Source organism: Sciurus vulgaris (genome assembly GCF_902686455.1).
Source record: "Sciurus vulgaris genome assembly, chromosome: 2".
In the NCBI taxonomy this organism is placed as follows: domain Eukaryota; kingdom Metazoa; phylum Chordata; class Mammalia; order Rodentia; family Sciuridae; genus Sciurus; species Sciurus vulgaris.
This window is the reverse complement of record NC_136462.1, coordinates 120,490,050-120,508,486: the sequence shown is the minus strand read 5'-3', so window position 1 is coordinate 120,508,486 and position 18,437 is coordinate 120,490,050. Positions and strand designations below refer to the sequence as shown.

At 51.4% G+C, this 18,437-nt stretch overlaps 1 protein-coding gene across 2 annotated transcripts in view; it reads right to left on the bottom strand.

The window, feature by feature from the left end:
• CCDC33 (coiled-coil domain containing 33) overlaps positions 1-18,437 on the bottom strand; it is a 104,201-nt gene that overhangs the window by 66,546 nt on the left and 19,218 nt on the right. The window contains exon 3 of one of the 2 annotated variants that reach the window (XM_079127315.1): positions 13,697-13,860. The exons of the other annotated variant lie outside the window; for it this stretch is intronic. Coding sequence (XP_078983441.1) covers positions 13,697-13,860 — 164 coding nt within the window. The remainder of the gene's footprint in view (positions 1-13,696; positions 13,861-18,437) is intronic. 2 annotated transcript variants of the gene reach the window in all.

The following is an 18,437-nucleotide window of genomic DNA, read 5'->3' as shown; positions in this document are numbered from 1 at the left end:
GCTTCCCTTTGCTTTCTTTCCTTCATCTGGAAAATGGGGATGATCAACAACCTGTAAGGCCACTGTGGGAATGAAGTGATTTACACGTGCTGTGCGTGGCACATCTTTAAGTATCATAAAAGTGTAATTATTATTAGTAATTATTATTGCTTTTACTATTGTTATTGTTTTTGTTGAACATTGAACCCAGGGCCTTGTGCATATTAGGCGAGCACTCTACCACTGAGTTACCAGCTCCAGCCCTTTTACTACTTTTAATTACTAGTATATAAATAAAATGTAATTCCTTATTATCAACTCATAGCACTGACTGTCCTAGCCTCAGTGACCCTGACTGGTTGCCCTGGACTGGTTTCTTCTCATCATAACTCAATTCTGGTTCTACAAATGGGGATCCCTGGCTGCCCTGGTCAAGATGTGAAATCCTTGGATAAGCACGGGTTTTAAAGCTCAGAGATCTGGGGCTAAGCCCATGTTTTCCCCAGCCACTGGCTCCACGCTGGGCCTCTACTCTTCTAACTAGTGCCTGCCACAGAGGGCAGTTGAGTATCAGAAGGAAACACTCCTAGCAAACAGGAGGCCCCAGTTCACGCTCTTCCCTAATTGTCATATAGAATGACCTGGTGTTTTCTCGAAGGGACCTGATAGAGGGCAGCATGAGGGGAAGGAAGGTGAGCCCTGAGGGAGGACTGGGATGGGAAGGAGCCCTGTCCAGACACACGGCCTGTGGATCCTGAGGGACAGAATGGGCGCCCTACAATTATGAAGGGCTGCTGTGGCCTGGGGGTGTGTGGAAGGCTGCCAGGTTGGAGAGGGAAGGCATCTAGCCTGGCAGGGCAGTGGAACTCAGCCTGCCTCCTCCACCCCTTGCGTCCCTTCCTCCCTGCTCTGTGACCGTGGCTCACTGAGGGGTGGGTGCTATATAAGGCCCTTCTCATGCCATCCTGTGCCCTGGTTCTCTCTCCTGAGAGCACCTTCAAAGTCAGAGATCTTAGAGCTCTCCAGGTCCCTCCTGCCCACCCTCTGCTCCTTTGCAGCACGAATGCAGGATCAGGCCTCATTGTGTCCCCGAGCAGCATCCTATACCCGCAGAGCACAGAGGAGCACACAGGAGCACCAGAAAGGGGGAGCACAGAGGGTATGTCAGGAGGAAGGAGAGTCGTCCTTCTAGACCCCAAAAGTCACAGAATGATATTGGCTCATCTCTGGGGCTTCCCAGGGATCTTCAAGTGGCTCCGTATGCGCCAGAGAAGACATAACCAAAGGCGCCAAGTCACAACCAGTACAGGGACAGGTTTCAGATCGGAATCCATGACCTGTACTTGCCAGCCTATGTTCCACCGACCCCCACATCTCTATAGCCCCTTGTTCCCCTCCCCTTCTTTATAGGAGTTCCCCTGGCAGTGGGCTGGAGGAATTCCAGGTGGAGAGATGGGACTATTTATGGGGCAGAGCCAAGGACTGACTCCCCTCAAGCCTAGAAGGAGTTAAGTCTCCCCTCCCCCCTGAATATACACACCAAAGAGGTGGCCAGGGCTAGGTGAAGGAGATGGAGGCATGAGAGGGAGGCCCCAGGGGAAGGGGGAGGCTTTTAGCAGGTGGAGGGAGGCTGTCAGGGTAATGGCTTTTCCTGGCACAGCTGACTCCTCTGGGCCTTGATGCGATTCTAGAAACTGGAGAGTAAGAGGGGGCCTCGGATTCCTTACAGAATAGGAGCAGGGAACCAGTTCACCCTCCACTCCCTCCCCGCATTCTGTACCCCAAGCTGGACACATTCCTGAGTTCTAGGTCCCCAGGTCCTGAGTTCCCTCAGACCTCCCAGTACAACCTCAGGGCCCACTGGGGCCTCTCTGAGACCTGCATCCCTGCAGATTGTTTGCAAGGACTGAAAATCCCATCCCCCCGTCCCCAAAGCCCTGCCCTGGCTCTTCAGCCTGGCGCCAGGCAGGAAGAACTAACAGTGATGCCTGCTGTTCAGACTTAATCCAGCTGTAGCAGGATGGGCAGCCCTGGGCCCCAAGCTGTGATAGATACAGCCCACCCCTCCCCCAGGATGCAGGAGGGTTATGCAGTGTCTCTGACAAATCCCAGTTCCAAGCCTGAGGTCCCTGGGGCTCACTTCCACCCCAGCAGGAGGCAGAGGAGCCAGGCCCCAGCGCAGCTGTGAGTGGGAGGGAATGAGAACAAATTTCTTCCTGCAAGGTCATGACTGAGATGTGTTGTCTGGTTCCCAGGGTCTGCTGCTGAGTGGAGGTGAGCAGTGGAAGAGCACAGGACATTGACAGAGACAGAAAGGGAGCTGGAGGCACACAACTCCCCCACCCCTCTGCCCCCACACACCGTGCTCCAAAGAGGTTTGTATGTTGCAATGTCATCCATTCTTAGTACCCTATCTACCAACCCTCAAAGTACCTCACAGTCTCCTATTCACACCTGAGCCACCTCTCCCAGTTGCCCTGTTGGTCCTCCTGGCCCTCTTAGCCTCCCACTCCCCTCAAAGCATCAAAGTGCACGCAATCATCAAGATCTGGTTTCCTTCCAGGCAGGGCTTTGGTAGTCTGGGATACAGGCAGCCCAGCTTGTCCTGAGTGCCCATCACATCACAGGAAAGTCACCAGGAAGGCAAAGGAAAGGGAAGGGCCTGAATTCAGGTCTGTACTGGCTACTGGGGTCCTGGTTGGGCAGGCTCCTAGGAGGATAGGAAAGTCCAGAGGGATGTTTTCAGGTGCCCTCTGGGAAGGAAATAGGCAGGCAGGCATAGGAAAGGATGGACAAAGAGAAGACCTTTAGATGGAGGGGCAGTGGGACAAGAGGTCTTGTGACCCTTTGATAGGGTCTACCATGGCCCTATTGTTGGCCTACCTGAGACACAGAATGGGAAGATAGGTTCAGACTGAGTCCTTCAGGCCAGCTGCTGGGATGTCATAATTGAATCTCAGTCTGATCTGAGAAGGCAGGACAATTTTCTTCTACCTGAATCCCCCATGCCAGCCTCTGAGCCACAGAGGCCAGCCTATCCCATCTTCCAGAAGTATAAGAGATAGTCACAGTCCAAGGCCAGAGGCCTCCCTCCATCCCTGGAAAGCACTAAAACTCCTTTTCCTGATCCAGAAACCTAGCCTTATGCAACAGGGACAGGAGTTGGGGTGTTGGCTCTGCAGAGGGTCGTCTGAACAAGATGATCAAAGGCTGCATTCCTGTTTCTGAGTCTACTTGGCTAGATCAGTGGGGGAAGGTTCCACAAAGAAGGTAGAACTCACAGAGATGAAGAAGAGGACCTTCCCAATTGGAGGACAGAGCCTAAGGCTCAGAGCAGGCTAGGAGCTGGTTTCATGCATAGGTCACAAGAGGGACCGTCTGGTTGATCCAGGTTTAGAGGATTGGTGTAGTCAGGAGAGAGAGGCTTGTGGGCCTTCCTGACTGAGCTCCCTCTCAAGCTCTCTTCTTTCCATACCCCTTTGCAATGTCCTCTGAAGCCAGACAAGCAGGAGGGAAAAGTCCTCACACTTTTGGCCTTGGCCAAGCTCCCCTGGGAATGCTGGGTAGGAAGTTGTGCCCAGGAACTTCTCAAAGAGGAGAGGTGCTGAATCTGGAAGGGAGAAGCCGGCCTGAAGCTCTCTTCTCATCCCCCCACTTTACCTTGACTCAGCCATCAACAGTGCCCCCATTCTATGTAGGTGTAGCTGAAGATGGGCAGTTGGTCCTTGTGGTCTCTTAGCTCTCCGGAGGATGCCACTTAAGACATGAGCATGGTTGTTATTCTCAGCAAAACGATGGGCTCATCCTGGGTTTCATTATTAATTGGAGTCTAATGAACCATCACTAACTGCTGATGGTGCTACAACACCTCAGGTGGGCCTCAATTTACAGAATAACGGACTCTGGCACAAGGCGGGTATGAATTGGACACTGAAGACACCACATCTGTCTGGGCCTGGATCCTCCCCTTGAAGGGAGCAAGTAGGCAAGGGCATATTCCAAGGAACTCTGGTAAAGGCAAAAATATCTCTGAAAAATAAATGCCTCTTCCTCACCCCATCCTTCCCTAGACTTATCGGAAATAACCCCGACCTTTCTTGGGGAGCATCATGGGCAACGAGCAGCCCTGTTCCAGGCCTGTGTCAGTTAGGGAGGTGGGTAAGGCAGGAATAGTCTCCCAGTACAGCCCAAGAAAGAACTGTAGCCCACAAAAGTGACTGGTGCAAAGTTAGACTTAAGCCTCCTGTTTGACATTGTCACACCTTGCACCCTTTTCTGGAAAGAATTTCCTTGTTTTCCAGAGGGTTTTTTTTTTTTTGTCTGTTTGAGGCTGAGGCCAGTGCAGGACCAAGAAGAGCCCCTGCCTGCACCATTGCCAGCCTTTGGAGCTTCACCCTGTGGCATACGTGGTGAGGTATACCGGGGACCATTTTCTTAGGGGAGGCAGGGGGAACTACTGTCGGTCACCACCATGGCTCTATGGGGATGAAATGACGGTACCCTTGGCAAGGAGTAGGCCTGGGTGAGACAGCTCAGAGGATCTCTCCATGACTTAGGGTTCTCTCAACCCATCAGCTGCTCTGCACATCCTCTCAGCTGAGCTATCCCTTTCTGTGTAGGAAGTTTGTGCAGGAAGAAGCTGGGTCAGACATGAAGGTGAACTTCCCAACTTCTGAAAGAGGTTCATTCTAATTTTTATTCCTGGACTAATTGGGGTGGTGTTCAGTCCAAGTTCTGAGGTAGGGAGTGTCCCCTTGTGCCTTCAAAGAGACCAACTTTTCTGATGCCCAAGTGCAGGGGGCTGAAGCTGCCCTCTGAGGAGATGTGGACAAAGGACAAGTAAGTAGGGATAGTGTTACCTGTGTACTTGCACCTGCTGCTAGACTATGAGCACTTCAGGGGCAGGGACCTGCCTGGTCACCACAGAAACTCAGTTCCCAGCTCCTAGCCTGGGCCCAAAGGGGCCCAGTGAGTGTTGAACAGGAAGAGAGATGGATTGTGGTGAAGCACATGAAGACAGAGGCAGGCTGTCCTCTGTGGCTCTTCCTGGCAGCCCCTGGGCCCATGCTGGGACTTGCTCTCCATACAGAGGCAGCTCCTCAGCCCCATCCTAAAAGAGGTTCTTGGCTAGAAGGAGTGATCAGATTCCAATGGCTGTCACAACAGCATATCCCCAGTGGGAGGAAGCAGAGCCTTGCTGTGGGGTCTGGGCTTCCTCAAGGGCCTAGGCCCTGAGCGCCTTATTTCAGCCTGGATACTGGTCTCTCTATCCCAGGTTAGGACCCTGTGGCTGGATTTTGGTTCTGGTTCTGATGACCATGTGAACCATTCTGTGAGACCCCAGCCACAATCCTGAGCTGGTCCAGGGGCCCTGCTTCTCCAACGCACACAAAACACCTTAACACACACACAGCACTTTCCTCAGGCCCAGAACTGCCTAGGAAGTCAAACAATGACTAACAGGAGAGGAGAGGGTCATGTCCAACAGCCAAAGTCCTTCTTGGTCCCCATCTTTGTGTGGGAGCAGGGAGCAGGGAGGCTATGGTCTGCCCTCCACAAAGATAAATCTCATAGCACTCAGAACATTCCCAGGTCAGCCGTGGTGAAGGTTGGAGAGGTGAATTAGCACTAGGGCTCACAGGCCAGGGTGTGAATCCTGGCTTCTGGCTCTACTGCTACAGACCAGGAGGCTACATCCTGAGCTCAGCTCCTCCCTGGTGATGGTACTCTGTGTCTCAAAGGTTCCAGGCACCTGGTGCATCCTTAGAGAAGGGGGATAAGGAGGTCAACTGTGGAAGGCTGAGTCTGAAGTGGATATGCACATTAGCAAGTGGGTCCATGGAGCTCAAGAGAGAGGCTAGAGCTGGATACAGGGGTTCTGGGGGTGGTTGGGGAACCTGAACTGAGGGAGATCTCAGGGAAAGCAGAGATGCAGAGGACAGGCCAAGACTGAGTGGGGAACATTTACATTTATAGTCACGGGACAAAGAGGATCTCATGGTAGAGTAACTAGAGACAAGGGAGACAATCAGGAGAGGGGGCCATTCTGGAAGTGAAGAGAGAGGGGACCTCAAGAAGGGGGAATGTCTACTCCAACAAGTAGAGGGACAGCACCGGAAGTCACTCTCCTGGGAGAAGACAAGTCAGTGAAGCTGGATGTGACCGTTGAATCTGACATGAGTTGAAGGTTCAGGAGGAGAAGACAATGAGGGGCCATTGTAGAGATGCTAACTGACCACAGCTGTTTGGCCTGCATGAAAAAAAAATGGCCAATTTTTGCACAGAAATCTGAATTTCTTGCTTCTCTCCAAAAACAGAGGGAACCGACGAGCCAAGCCCCGATTTCTCCAAGTCAGATATCAGCGGGAGGATACTGGAGGCTGCTCCTCTGAAGTAGCCAGGGTCCTTCTTGTTGCCAGTCTCTTCTATTCTCTGTTTTATCACATACCAGCTGACTTCGGGGTTTATGTAACTAATTGGGCCCTGAAGGCACTGACTTTGGTATGCCTGGTGTGGCTTCTCCTGATGGAAGCTTACTGGGTGTGTGGAGGGATGGAAGGTGACATAAACAGGGAGAACAGAGGGCAGGAGACGCTGAACTGGAACCTAAAAACACAGCTCCTGTCCAGTCTGGCACCTCACTCTTCGCTAGGTGCCAGACCATTTGGCATCTGCTCCTAAAGCCCATGGGGAGTGGGGCAGGGCGGAAGGAGGACAGGCAAAGCCTATAGGGGGATCAAGCTCTTGGTTGTTCATGATGTCTGTGGAGGGAGGAGGAGCCAGGAAAGCTACTCTGAGCATGCTCAGGAATAAGCAGAGGCGTTAGCCTGAGCATAATGTAATAAGGACACCAGAAAGGCCCCATGGCCTGCCACTACCTGCCATCTCCCTGGACTTCTCCTGGTCAGTACTGCCCTCTGGGCTGCTCTGCAGCAGTCCAGCATTCTGGGGGAGAGCTCATGCTTTTGGGGGTATGAATTCATGTTTCAGGCATGAGAAGACCTCAGGGGCACTGAGCAGAGGTGATAGGGAACATCTGGAAAGAATCCTTATAACTTCAGTCTGACTTGAGAGGGGGCGGGTCTCAGGGCAGCCCTCCTTTAACCACTGACACCAGCTGTGTTTATAGCTCTGTGATACAGGAACATTTTCACTGAACAAAAATTCTGAGGTTCTGCGCCTCAAGGGACCAAAGTCATATGGAGCAGGTGTGGGCAGGAGAGCAGGCCACAGGGCTGAGGTCCTGCAGGGGAGATAGATTCCCAGGCCCCACCCAAGGCCTGCTTCCCAACCCTGTCTCTTTCCCCAGGGGTGTCCTCCAGCTTGGAAAGGAGGCTTAGTCTCTGCAAGAGACAGTGGTCAGATGGTAACAGTTGTCTTCATTTGCTCCACTCTGCTGGCCAGCTGCAGGACCTCAGACCAATCCCTTCATGCCCCTGGGCCTCGGCCTCCTTGGCTAACACATGGGGTTATGAAACTGCTTCCCAGTGCAGTTCTGTGAAAACCAGTGTGTGGAGAACTGAATTCCCAGTGAGCTTAGAGGGGGACATTATCTGCAAATGGGGGTTGCTTTATCCTGGTACTGTCCTCGAGTACTGTTGTTAGTTTTGCTGAGCCCAACCATCTGGTTGCTGAGACAAAGGTCACCTGTGAGTCATGCTGAGCCTCCACCCTCTCCATCCAGATCTCTGCCCTCTGGGGCTCTTGGCCAAGGCCACAGCCAGACCAGGAGGAGGGGCAGCCTAGAGCCCAGGAGGGGTCTCCAGACTGGTCGCTGCCTCTCTCTGGTAGCATGGGTCAGGATCCTGAGTCCAGCAGCCTCTTTCCCAGAGGGGAAACTAACTGCTGTAAGACCAAAGCAGGGAATGCAGTGGAAAGAACTTCTGGAGTTGAGAATTCTGGATCCTCACTTAGAAACTCACAGGCTTTGTGAACTTGGCTCATTTATGGAAATGCTCTGAGTCTCAAGGGTAAAATGGGGATAATACACCTAATACATAGGACTGGGTGACAATTAAGTTATATGAAACACGTTCTCCTGGCATATTTGTCAGTATATGGGAGGTACTTCTTTAACATCCCTCTATTACCAAGACCTCCAGCAATTGTCCTCCTTTCAGTGTTCTCTCCAATTAGTCACCAGGGTCAGGGCTCAGTCTGTGACCAAGAACATAGAATGTGGGGCCCAGGTCAGGACTCTCAGGCATACAATAAAAACACAAGGTCTTCTGCACATGGTTCTGAAGGGCCCTAATCTGACACCCACCCTCTGCCCCGACTGGGCGGAGCCTGCCCATGTGCACAGAGGAAGCTACAGCCTCCCTTCCCAGTGCTGCCCCTGTCACCACTCATTAGGTCTGGGCAGCCAAAGCAGCAGTTGCCAACACTGGCAGCCCTTCCACCAGCCTTTGGCTAGGGGTCAGAATCCACAGGCCGCTTCCCGGCTGGTTCCTCCCCGACAGCCATCCTGCCCCCTGGGGCATTCCCACCTGTCAATGCCACTACTCTCCTGGTCCCTGTGGTGCTCTGACTGGCAGGTCTTTTTGTGTCAAGCTGGGAGACAGGTGTTGGACACTGGTCAGGCACCAGGCCCTCCAGCCAGACCTAGATTAGCCAGGAGAGACTCTGGACCTGGGCCTGGGTGTGGCATCTATCTGTCTCAGGTGGCCCTGCTGGGGCTCTAACAAACTGAGATGGTTTCCCAGGCCAGACAGGTATGCACCAGCATGGAGGCTGTAGTTTATATCCTGGGCATGGGAAGACTGAGATCAGAAAGAGTAGGGACTGGCCAGAGGTCACACAGGGAGTTGGGGTGGTGGGCTTCCTGATTCCAGTCTGGCTTCTTTCTACTGCCCTTTGACTCTCTTCTGTTAGACATCAAGAAGTGAGGTAACTTTCCCCAAATCACACAACGATCTAGAAACAGGGCCAGATTCATTCATTTCATCAACACTTAGTTATTGCTATTTGGAGCTGGTGGAGAGAAGCAGCCAAATTCAAGCGATAAGAGAGACACTGAACTGGGCAGTGGCACATGCCTGTAATCCCAGTGACTTGGGAGGCTGAGGTAGAAGGATTAAGTTCAAAGCCAGCCTCAGCAACTTAGTGAGACCCTGCCTTAAGATAAAACATAAAAAGGGCTGGGGGATATGGCTCAGTGATTAAGTGCCCCTGGATTCAATCTTGGTACCAAAAAAAGAAAAAGACAGATAGATGTTGACCATTGACATACTTTGTTGATAGACTAGATGGGAGTTTTAAGAAAATGTCACTATTGAGGCCAGGATGAGGATGAGATCCGAGGGAGAGAGAGAGAGAGAGAGAGAGAGAGAGAGAGAGAGAGAGAGAGAGAGAGAGAGAAGAGAAAGCAACCTCAGGTAGAAAACAAACTGGCCAACATTTTGTGCTAAGTAGAAGAGATGAAGAGATGTGGTCATAGGAGGAAATAGGAGAGTGTGGTGTCTTGGAAGCCAAGAGAAGAAAAGGGCTAAAGAGAGTGAGTGGTCACCAGGGACTAATGCCACTGGGAGGTTGCATAAGAAGAGATACCATTGGTGAGGCATGGTGGTCACTAGGGACTCTAGAGAAATCTATTTCAATGCAGAAGTGGGGTCAGATTGGAAGCGGACATGATTTCTATGAAGAGATGCAGAACCATAGATGAGCCAAGTGGACCTGCCAGACTGGACTAGCTGTGACTGGAGGATGTGTCCCATTGCTAGCTTGGTTTCAGGCTGGGTCCTGCAGAGGGGTGAAGTGGCTGTGCCCCAAGTAAAGAAAGCCCCATCTTTGGGCCTGAACGTCCTTCAGGTCATCACATGGGGTGAATGAGTGAATGGTTTCGGGGTCCTTTCAGGCCTGTGTTTCTCTCCCCACCCAGCGCTCCAACTATGGACCTTTCTGATGGGGAAGAAACAAAGCCAGAAAGAATGGAAGGAGGCTGAGACAGGATCCCCAGGCTGCTCTCCCTGACCTAACATGGGGTAATAGACAGCAGGAAACCAAGCTGGGAGACTAAACTTAGGACACCAGAAAACAGGACAATGATGATGACAAAAAGTATTTAGAAAGAATGTAAAAGTTTATACATATATGTATATTCTTCAGTTTTATTGAGGTATGATTGGCAAGTAAAAATTTATCTAAAATTTATACCATGATGATTTGATAGACATATCTACTATAAATAATCACTACATAATCAAATTGATAACACATCCATCACTTCATATAGTTACCCTTTTTATTTGTTAGAACACTTAAGATTTATCAAATTTCAAGTGTATAATATAATGTAGTTAACTATGATCATCATGCTGCATGTTAGCTTCCTGAAACTTTTTCATCTAATAATGGCAAGTCCAATAGGTCCCCATCCTCAGCCCCTGGCAATTACTATTACACTCTCTGCTTCTGTAAGTTCAACTGAGATTTCACATTGAGATTATATAATATTTCTTTCCTGTGTCTGGCTTATCCCATTAGCATAATGTCTGTCTTCCTAGTCCAACCATGTTGTCACAAGTGACAGAATTTCCTTCTTTCTATGGTTAAATGTATCTCACACTTTCTTTATCCATCTAACAATGGATGGACACTTAGGTAGATATCTTGTGAATATCTTTTGAATAGTGTTACAATAAACATGGGAGTACAGGTATCTTTATAATAAACTTATTTCTCTTCCTTTGGGTACATATCCAGAAGTAGAATTGGTGGATTATATTGTAGTTTTATTTTTAATTTTTTAAGGAATCTCCATACTGTTTTCCATAATGGTTGCACCAATGTATATTCCCAGCAATAATGTATGAGGATCCCCCCCCAACCCTAAACCTACCCCGCCCCATCAGCACTTGTTACTTCTTGTCTTGTCTTTTTGATGGCAGCCACCCTAAGGAGCATGAGGTGGTATCTCCTTGTGGTTTTCTTTGCATTTCCCTGATGATTAGTGATGTTGAGAACCTTTTCACATGCTTCTTGGCCATCTATATATCTTCTTTGGAAAATGTCTATTCAGGTTCTTTTGGACATTTTAAAATCAGGCTTTTTTCTGCTATTGAGTTGTATAAATTCCTTACATGACTTGCAAATATTTTCTCTCATTCCATAGGTTTTTTTTTTTCATTTTGTCGATTGCTTCCTTTGTTGTACAGAGCTTTTTAGTTTGTTGTAGTCCTGCTTGTTTATTTTTGATTTAATTGTACTTTGGTGTCAAATTAAAAAAAAAAAAAAAAATGGCCAAGACTCGTGTAAAGAGTTTCTCCCCTATTTTCTTCCAGGAGTTTCACAGTTTCAGATTTTACATATAAGTATTTATAAGTTTTTCTTTAAAGCACTGAAATACTCCTGAGAAAAACTGAGAACTTCAGTGGACTTTCCTATGCCTATCGTATGCTTTGTTGCTGTGTATTGTGATTAGACACAGGAGGACATCAAATTCTTTCCAAGGTCTAGGGACTCTAAAGGTTCAGGCCCTCCCTCTGGTTCTTGCCTGGGGCTGGGGGCTAGCACTGAAAGCCACCTCCGGGTCCTGACAGCTGGGCCCTGTTCTCAGAATCCCTCCCTTCTCCTTTCATTTGCATCTCATTAGCACCACTTGGAGCTGGTGGCAGCTCTGCCTGGAGCTTTGGGAGCGGGTGCGTCCTGGCCCAGGCCCTGCTCCCAGCAAGGAGAAGGGTGTAGCGATGCGCTTTCCCCTCCCCCTCTCCTTCCCACAAGTCGCTGCCACTGGGAGGGCGCAGGCGACGAGGTGTGCCCAGTTCTCCACACTCCCACCCAGGCTCAAGTAGCCTAGGCTCCCTCCCCCGCTCGTTTCCATAGCAACGGGGTGATGGCGCGGGGTTGCGGTCCTGCTGAGGAGCAACGCGGCCACCCAGCTACCCGCCCCGCTGCCGCCCAGGCTGGATTGGTGACAGGCACGGCCTCAATCTCCCGAGATGATCGGCGATAATTGGTTTATGGAAATAGCTGAGAGGAGAAGGCGAGCTCCCTGTTAGAAACCAGCCTCCCCGCCAAGCCCGCTCTCTGCCACCTGTCCTTCCCTCACCACGGAAATGGAGGTGGGGGAGGGGAGGGCTGAGGCCCTGGGCTGGCGCAAATGGGTTTTGGAGGCAAGCAAGGCAAGCATTTCACCTGTTGGTCTCCAGCACAGCATCTATCCCCCTTTCCCTGTGAGTGGTAGGCGGGCTGCTTGTTATAACCAGGTGTTTGCCTCTTTGGCTGTAAGTCTGTGCTCAGTCCTGTGTTGGGTGCAATGTTGCAGAAATGGAGAATGGAACTTGAGATCCTCAGGGAGCCTCAGTTAGGGGGATAGAAGAGGAACACATAGACCATATTTATAAAAAGTATTTCAGTCTAGTGTTGCCACTGCTGTGGGGCTTCAGAGGATGAAGAGCTGAACTCTGGTGGCTGCCTGGAGGAGGCATCATTATCGAGGCATTGAAGGTGAGATTTCAGCAGGAGTGGGTGGGAAGGTTGGGACAGGCACTCCCCACAAGGAAATGCAGGTAAAAGCCTGTAGACAGGAACTCAATGATGCCAGCATTGGCAGAGCGTAGCTTGGTGGGAGGCTGTGGCTGCTCAGTGTCTACAGAAGGGGTCAAGGGAAGACAAGCTCCTTGGAGAGGTTAATTAATGCATGATGCTCTAAGATAAAAACTGAGCAGAAGTCCCACCTCCACAGGGAAGGCTGGCTACTGGACACTGTGTTGTTGCTTGATGGCCTTCTAAGAGAGGTGGGCAGCAGATATGGTATGCTGGGGCTTAGAAACCAGGAGGAGAAGTGTGTATCATCAACTGCTGGCTGGGGCTATGGGGTACATTAAAGGATCCAGAAGCCCCCTGACAGCCGGGCACGATGGCACACACCCATAGTCCCAGAAGTTGGGAGGGAAGGCAGGAGGATTGAGAATTCAAAGCCAGCCTCAGAAACTTAGCCAAGGCCCTAAGCAACTTAGTGAGATTCTCTCTGAATTTTAAAAAATATATATTATATAAAGGGCTAGAGATGTGGCTCAGTGGTTAAGTGCCCCTGGTTAACACCTGATAAGAAAGAAAGAAAAGAAAGAAAGAAAGAAAGAAAGAAAGAAAGAAAGAAAGAAAGAAAGAAAGAAAGAAAGAAAGAAAGAAAGAACAAAAGAAAGAAAGAAAGAAAGAACAAAAGAAAGAAAGAAAGAAAAGGAAGAAAGGAAGAAAGGAAGAACAAAAGAAAGAAAGAAAGAAAAGGAAGAAAGGAAGAAAGGAAGAAAAGAAAGAAAAGAAAAAAGAAGCCCCACGATGGACATGATTGGAGAGAGATGGGGGCCAAGGGGGAGGGTGGTTTTAAGGACCATAACATCTAGGGCATGGTGGGATAGGGCATCCAAAGACAGGAGAGGCAGACCCTAAGTCATCTCTCTGACCATCACCTCCGACTGAGCCCAGCCTAGGCCTCTGCATACAAGGGCCCTGCTGAGGTGGAGCTGTGGCCAAGCCCTGCCTGACTGGTTGTGGAATCAAGAAGTGGCCCTCTGGACCCCTTGGTGTCCTTCCTTCCTGGCCTTATGTGCAGTTGCCACATAGCAAGGAAGTGCACCAGGCCTTTGTTTTGCAGAGCCCACGGCCCCTGTGCAACTTCTCCCCTGAACCCTCTGGTGCTTATTATCCAAATATTCATCCCCTAATTTCTGCTCACAGCCCAGCACCACTGCTGCCCCACCCTCACCCAGCTACTTACACTACCACATAGGGCCATGGTTCAGAGCCATCCTTGCAGGTGGGAAGGTTGGTAGCCCCGTGGAGAGTGACCGCGATGGTCTCCATGTTAGGGGGAGACAGGTGGCTGATGTCAGGTTTCATGCTCTGGGAGGTGTTCAAGGGCTTCTCTGGGCCCTCAGTGACCTGTGGGGAGAGTCAGAGCGGAGTGGCCTCTTTTGACTTGGCATCTCCCTTTACTGCCCCTCTATAACCTCTAGCCTCCCCTCTTAGCAGCTGTCTTCCTCTGTCATTTCCCCTACCCCAGAATTACAGGGCAGTTGCCCTCGAAACCATTTTCTCCCTACCTCTGTCCCATAGGCCACATGCCCTTCAGTGTCTCTTCTCCAGTCCTGGATTGTCCCTTCCTGCAGCAGGAGAAAGGCCACCTCCCCTCTCAAGTCAGGTCCTACCTCTAAGCCTCTGCTTTTGCGTCTATCTTTACTTATAATTCCTCAACCCCACCTGCTCTTCAGGTCCTAGAGATTGGCCACCTTCTTCAGTCTTTTCTGTAACTTCACCTCAGCCACCCGTCAGTCACTTCAGGTCCTTCCTGGGCACAGCACTGTACATTATAAAGCTTATCCCCATCTGTGAAGTCATCGTTGTTTTAGTGGAGATGATGGATATGTGTTCTCCCCAGAGAACCCTGCACGTGGAGGAGGAGAGGTGCTGCCCGTGTAATGCCCAGACCTCCTAGGCCGGGCATCCTAGGCAGACTTGTGCAGGGACTCAACAACTGGACAGCATGGATTCATGACCCAAAGGGGCACAGTGATGAGAGTTGCTGAGAGGGGACAGCAATGGCAGCTGGGGCAGTTGGGAAGGGCAGTGGGACGGAGGCCTTCAAGGGTGGGGAGAACATGTAAAGCGAAGTCAGTTCAAGCCAGAAGGCAGAAGGTTGCAGCCTGGGACGGAGCAGTGAAGTGGGAAGGGGAGGGAGGTGTCTGAGGCCAGATGAGGCTGTGTGACCACAGAGCAGGGGAAGGCAGGGAAGGTGGCAGAGCTGGGGATGTTTGTGGTGGGTGAACACCTAGTGCTGGAGAGGAGAGGAGAGGAGAGTGGTTTTGGGGTGTCCTGATCCTTCCTCTGTACTGGCTGGTTGACTGACCTTCATTCCCAGTACCTGGAGTCGACCCAATAGACTGATGTTAACCCTTGCTAGGCATCACCTGACAGGATGCCACCTATTCCCTTTGTCCCTTCTGCTGATACGTAGCCATACGGAGAGGCCTTCATGGCCCTGGGAGAGAAGCAATGGTGCTCTCAGGTTAGAGATGGGGCCCTGAGAGCTGACCCTCTTACCTGCATTCTAGGGCAGGCCCTGGGGGCAGGGGCGGAGGAGGATGTCCTGTTATACTAAGGGAGACTGAGGCCCAGAGAGGAGCAAGGACCTGCTTGCTCTGGTGGCCTCTGATGAGCACTGCTGGAGCAGCTGGGATTGCCTAGTTCTGCTGCTTTCCACTGTGGGACGCAGGGCAGCCACATTCTGAGAGTGGATTTCCCCACAGGGACACTGAGAATTTAGACCAGCCTGTCTGGGAGTTGACCTGCTGCCTCCTTGGGCTGGGGATCCAGGGCACAGTGGTACCCTTCTGGCACCTAGAAGCCTCAGGCAAAGGGAAAAGGAAAGGCTAAGTGCTTGAGGCCTTGCTCAACCCTGAGGAGTTTTAGGGATGTGACTTCATTCAGTTCTTGCCCCAACACAACTAACGGGGGCTCCATTCTTGTACTTGCTCAAGCCCCAGAGCTTGGAGTCCTCCTGACAACCCTCATCCAGTCCATCAGCACATCCTGTCAGCCCTACCTTAATCCATCTCTAGAATCATCCCTTCCCACCCTCTGCATGTCAAGCACTGGGTCCCAAGACACCTGGATGTCTGCTCTGGCTCCTCATGGCTCTTTCCCTTCTGACCCTCTCCATTCCATCCCATCTCACACTGCAGCCAGAGGGATCCTTTAGGAATTTAAACCACTCCTTGACATATAATCCTGCCATAGCTCCCTGTCTCTCAGAGTCTTGTCTTGTCCCGGGTCCCCTGATTCACTCTGCTCCAGCCACACTGGCCTCCTAGCTGTTTCTCACACACACCAAACTTCCTCCTGCCTCCCAGCCCTTGTCCTGGTTGTTCCCTCTGCCTGGGCTGCTCTTCCCAGATTTTACGCAGGACCGTTATTCCTGTACCTTGCTCCCAAGCTTCCTTTGGCTGTCCTGGTGTAGGCTGTCCTTGCCTAACAAAAGACTCATTAGAGGATGAGAATATACCTGCTCCCTGCTTCCACCTCTGAAGTGCCAGCTCTACAGAGAGGCCCCTCCCCTTCCTCTGACTGAGGAGGGTACCATCCCTCCTGCAGCAGGACCTGTCACCATCTGCAGAGGTGTTGATGAGAGATGAGGCCCCCCAACTCCAGCAGCCTCCACTATTCCCCTGCCAGGTCAGGGTGAGAGGAAGGGGAGGGAACCCCCACCAGATGGAGGGACTGCAGGGAGACGGCCACAGCCCGCTGCCTCCCCTCTGAGGTCAGATTGCATGCTTGCCAGTGTTCCCCAACCCAGTCCCCATCAGGTTTGGTCTGTGAAGTTTTAGCCAGCTTTGCCTCCAGTTCTCTGAGCCTCAGGGCAGTGTTTGGAATGCAGCCCTCCTCCTGGTCGATGTGCCTGAGATTCCTGCAGTGAGGCAGCTAATGTCCCTCCCACCCCTAGATTGAGCCTCATTGCTATGGGGGCACTAGCCTACTATAAGCACCTTAGAGGCACAGAGTGAAGGTCCAGAAGCACAGCAGCGTCCAGTCTCTCACTGACTCCCTGGCAGCCCCAGAGCTCAAGTAGGCCTCTAGCAAGGCCCAGAGTTGTGCTGTCTCTTTCCCTACCGGCCCTGTGCCTTCCCCTCAGGAAGAGCCTTCCAGGAAATATAGCCTGCAGAGGATTTGGCAGGCACTGCTCATGCTTCACTTCTGGGCATGAGGCCAGCTGCCAGGCTGGCGCCTCCTGGTGAGGCCTATGGGCATGTGCCCATTGGGCAGGCTGGGTCCAGGGCCAGGGAGGCCTGTGGCCAAAGGTGAGGACTCCAGTGGGAATGGTGGGCCAGGGCCTCAACCTTCCTTTTCCCCCTTTCCTTCCAACTTCTGAATGGAAATCTGCAGACTTTCTTCCCTCAGAGATGTCCCTGTGTCAGAATCCATGTTCCCTGCATGTCCCCCATTCCTGACCAGCAATGAAGAATTTTTGAAGGAATAGAAGATGCGTGTGTGGGAGCCAGGCACCATGGCGCATGCCTGTACTCTCAGTTACTTGGGAGGCTGAGGCAGGAGGATCACAAGTTTGAGGCCAGCCCCAGTAACTTAGTGTGACACTATCTCAAAATAAAATAAAAGAGCTGGGAAGTACAGTTTGGTGGAAGAGCGCCTCTGAGTTTAATTCCTAGTACCAAAAAAAAAAAAGAGAAGAAAAAAATGCTGGTGCTGGGTCACATGCTGGGGAGTGAACTGTGGGAGATGCGAACCTCCCTAAGTCTCAGGCCGTGGATGCATCCATGGAGCGAGAGAATCCTGGGAGGAAATTCACCTCCTCTGATTGTCTCCTGTGGCCTGGGAGCAACGCTGGGCTCTCAAACTCACCCTCAGCTCACCCACTCACCACTGCTCAGAGCAGAGCTCAGAAGGCCACTTTTCTAGGCGAGGGTTTGCCTCGGTTCCCTCCAAGGTCACCCAGCCTATAGATGGCAAGCAGGTCCTGAGTATGGAAGCCTGTGGACTCCCAGCTATACCACAGGGCTCACATGTGGCAGGCTTGGAAGCCATTTGATCCATGCCTTGGCAATCCAGACAGGCAGACTTGTCCTTAATACGCCAGGATTAGCCAGCAGCTGTCCTCGGAGCCCCAAGACTGCCTATCACTCAGCGCAGTTTGGAATGTGTGTAGAGAGGAGTGGATGCGGGGAGAGGAGGAGGATAGGACCAGCAGTGAAGGAGTTAATGGCCCATTTAATTCAGCTCCCACGAGTGGGTAGCTTAAATTGGTTCTGGTAGGGATAGGGATGGAATGAAATCCACTCCCTATCCTCAGTCCCTCCTACCTGCCACCCCTCCTTCTAGGAATCTGGAAGGTCACTGGAAGCTAAGAAACCCAGGTTCTCCCTCCAGAAGGCTCCTGTGTCTGGAAGCCATACCAGCTGGAGAGGCTCTGCTGGGCCCTCAGAGGCTGCCCTGGCTGCCCTCATCTGTCATTTGGGCACGTTACTAGACTCTAGTGGGCCTTGAATTAAAATGGTTCTTTGCACTCCTTCTAGTTTCAGCATCTGGACTTGCCCAGGGTTACTATGGCCAGGTGAAGGCCCCTTTAGAGCAATGAAACCTACTCGGGGAGTGAAACCCCTTTACCCAAGGTACTCGGCTGAGCCAGTGGCGACAGAGCTGGGACTAGAACAAGGGTTTGTGTGTCCCCATGACCTGAGGCCTCTGCTCTGCCCAAACCACGTTGCTTTGGACGTGGGGCTCATTCTCAGGGCTGTAACCCCTGTAACCTGAGTACTCATTGACAGTAGCGAGAGGTTGTAGCATCTGGGGCAGGAAAACCTTTCAAAAGATCACACGGGGCTGGTGGTAGAGCTCAGTGGCAGAGAATGTGTGAGGCCCTGATTTCCATCCCCAGCACCAAGTGGGGAGAAAAGAAGATGATGAAACAAAAGTTAGAAATCATAAAGAATTTTGATTACATTTTTAAG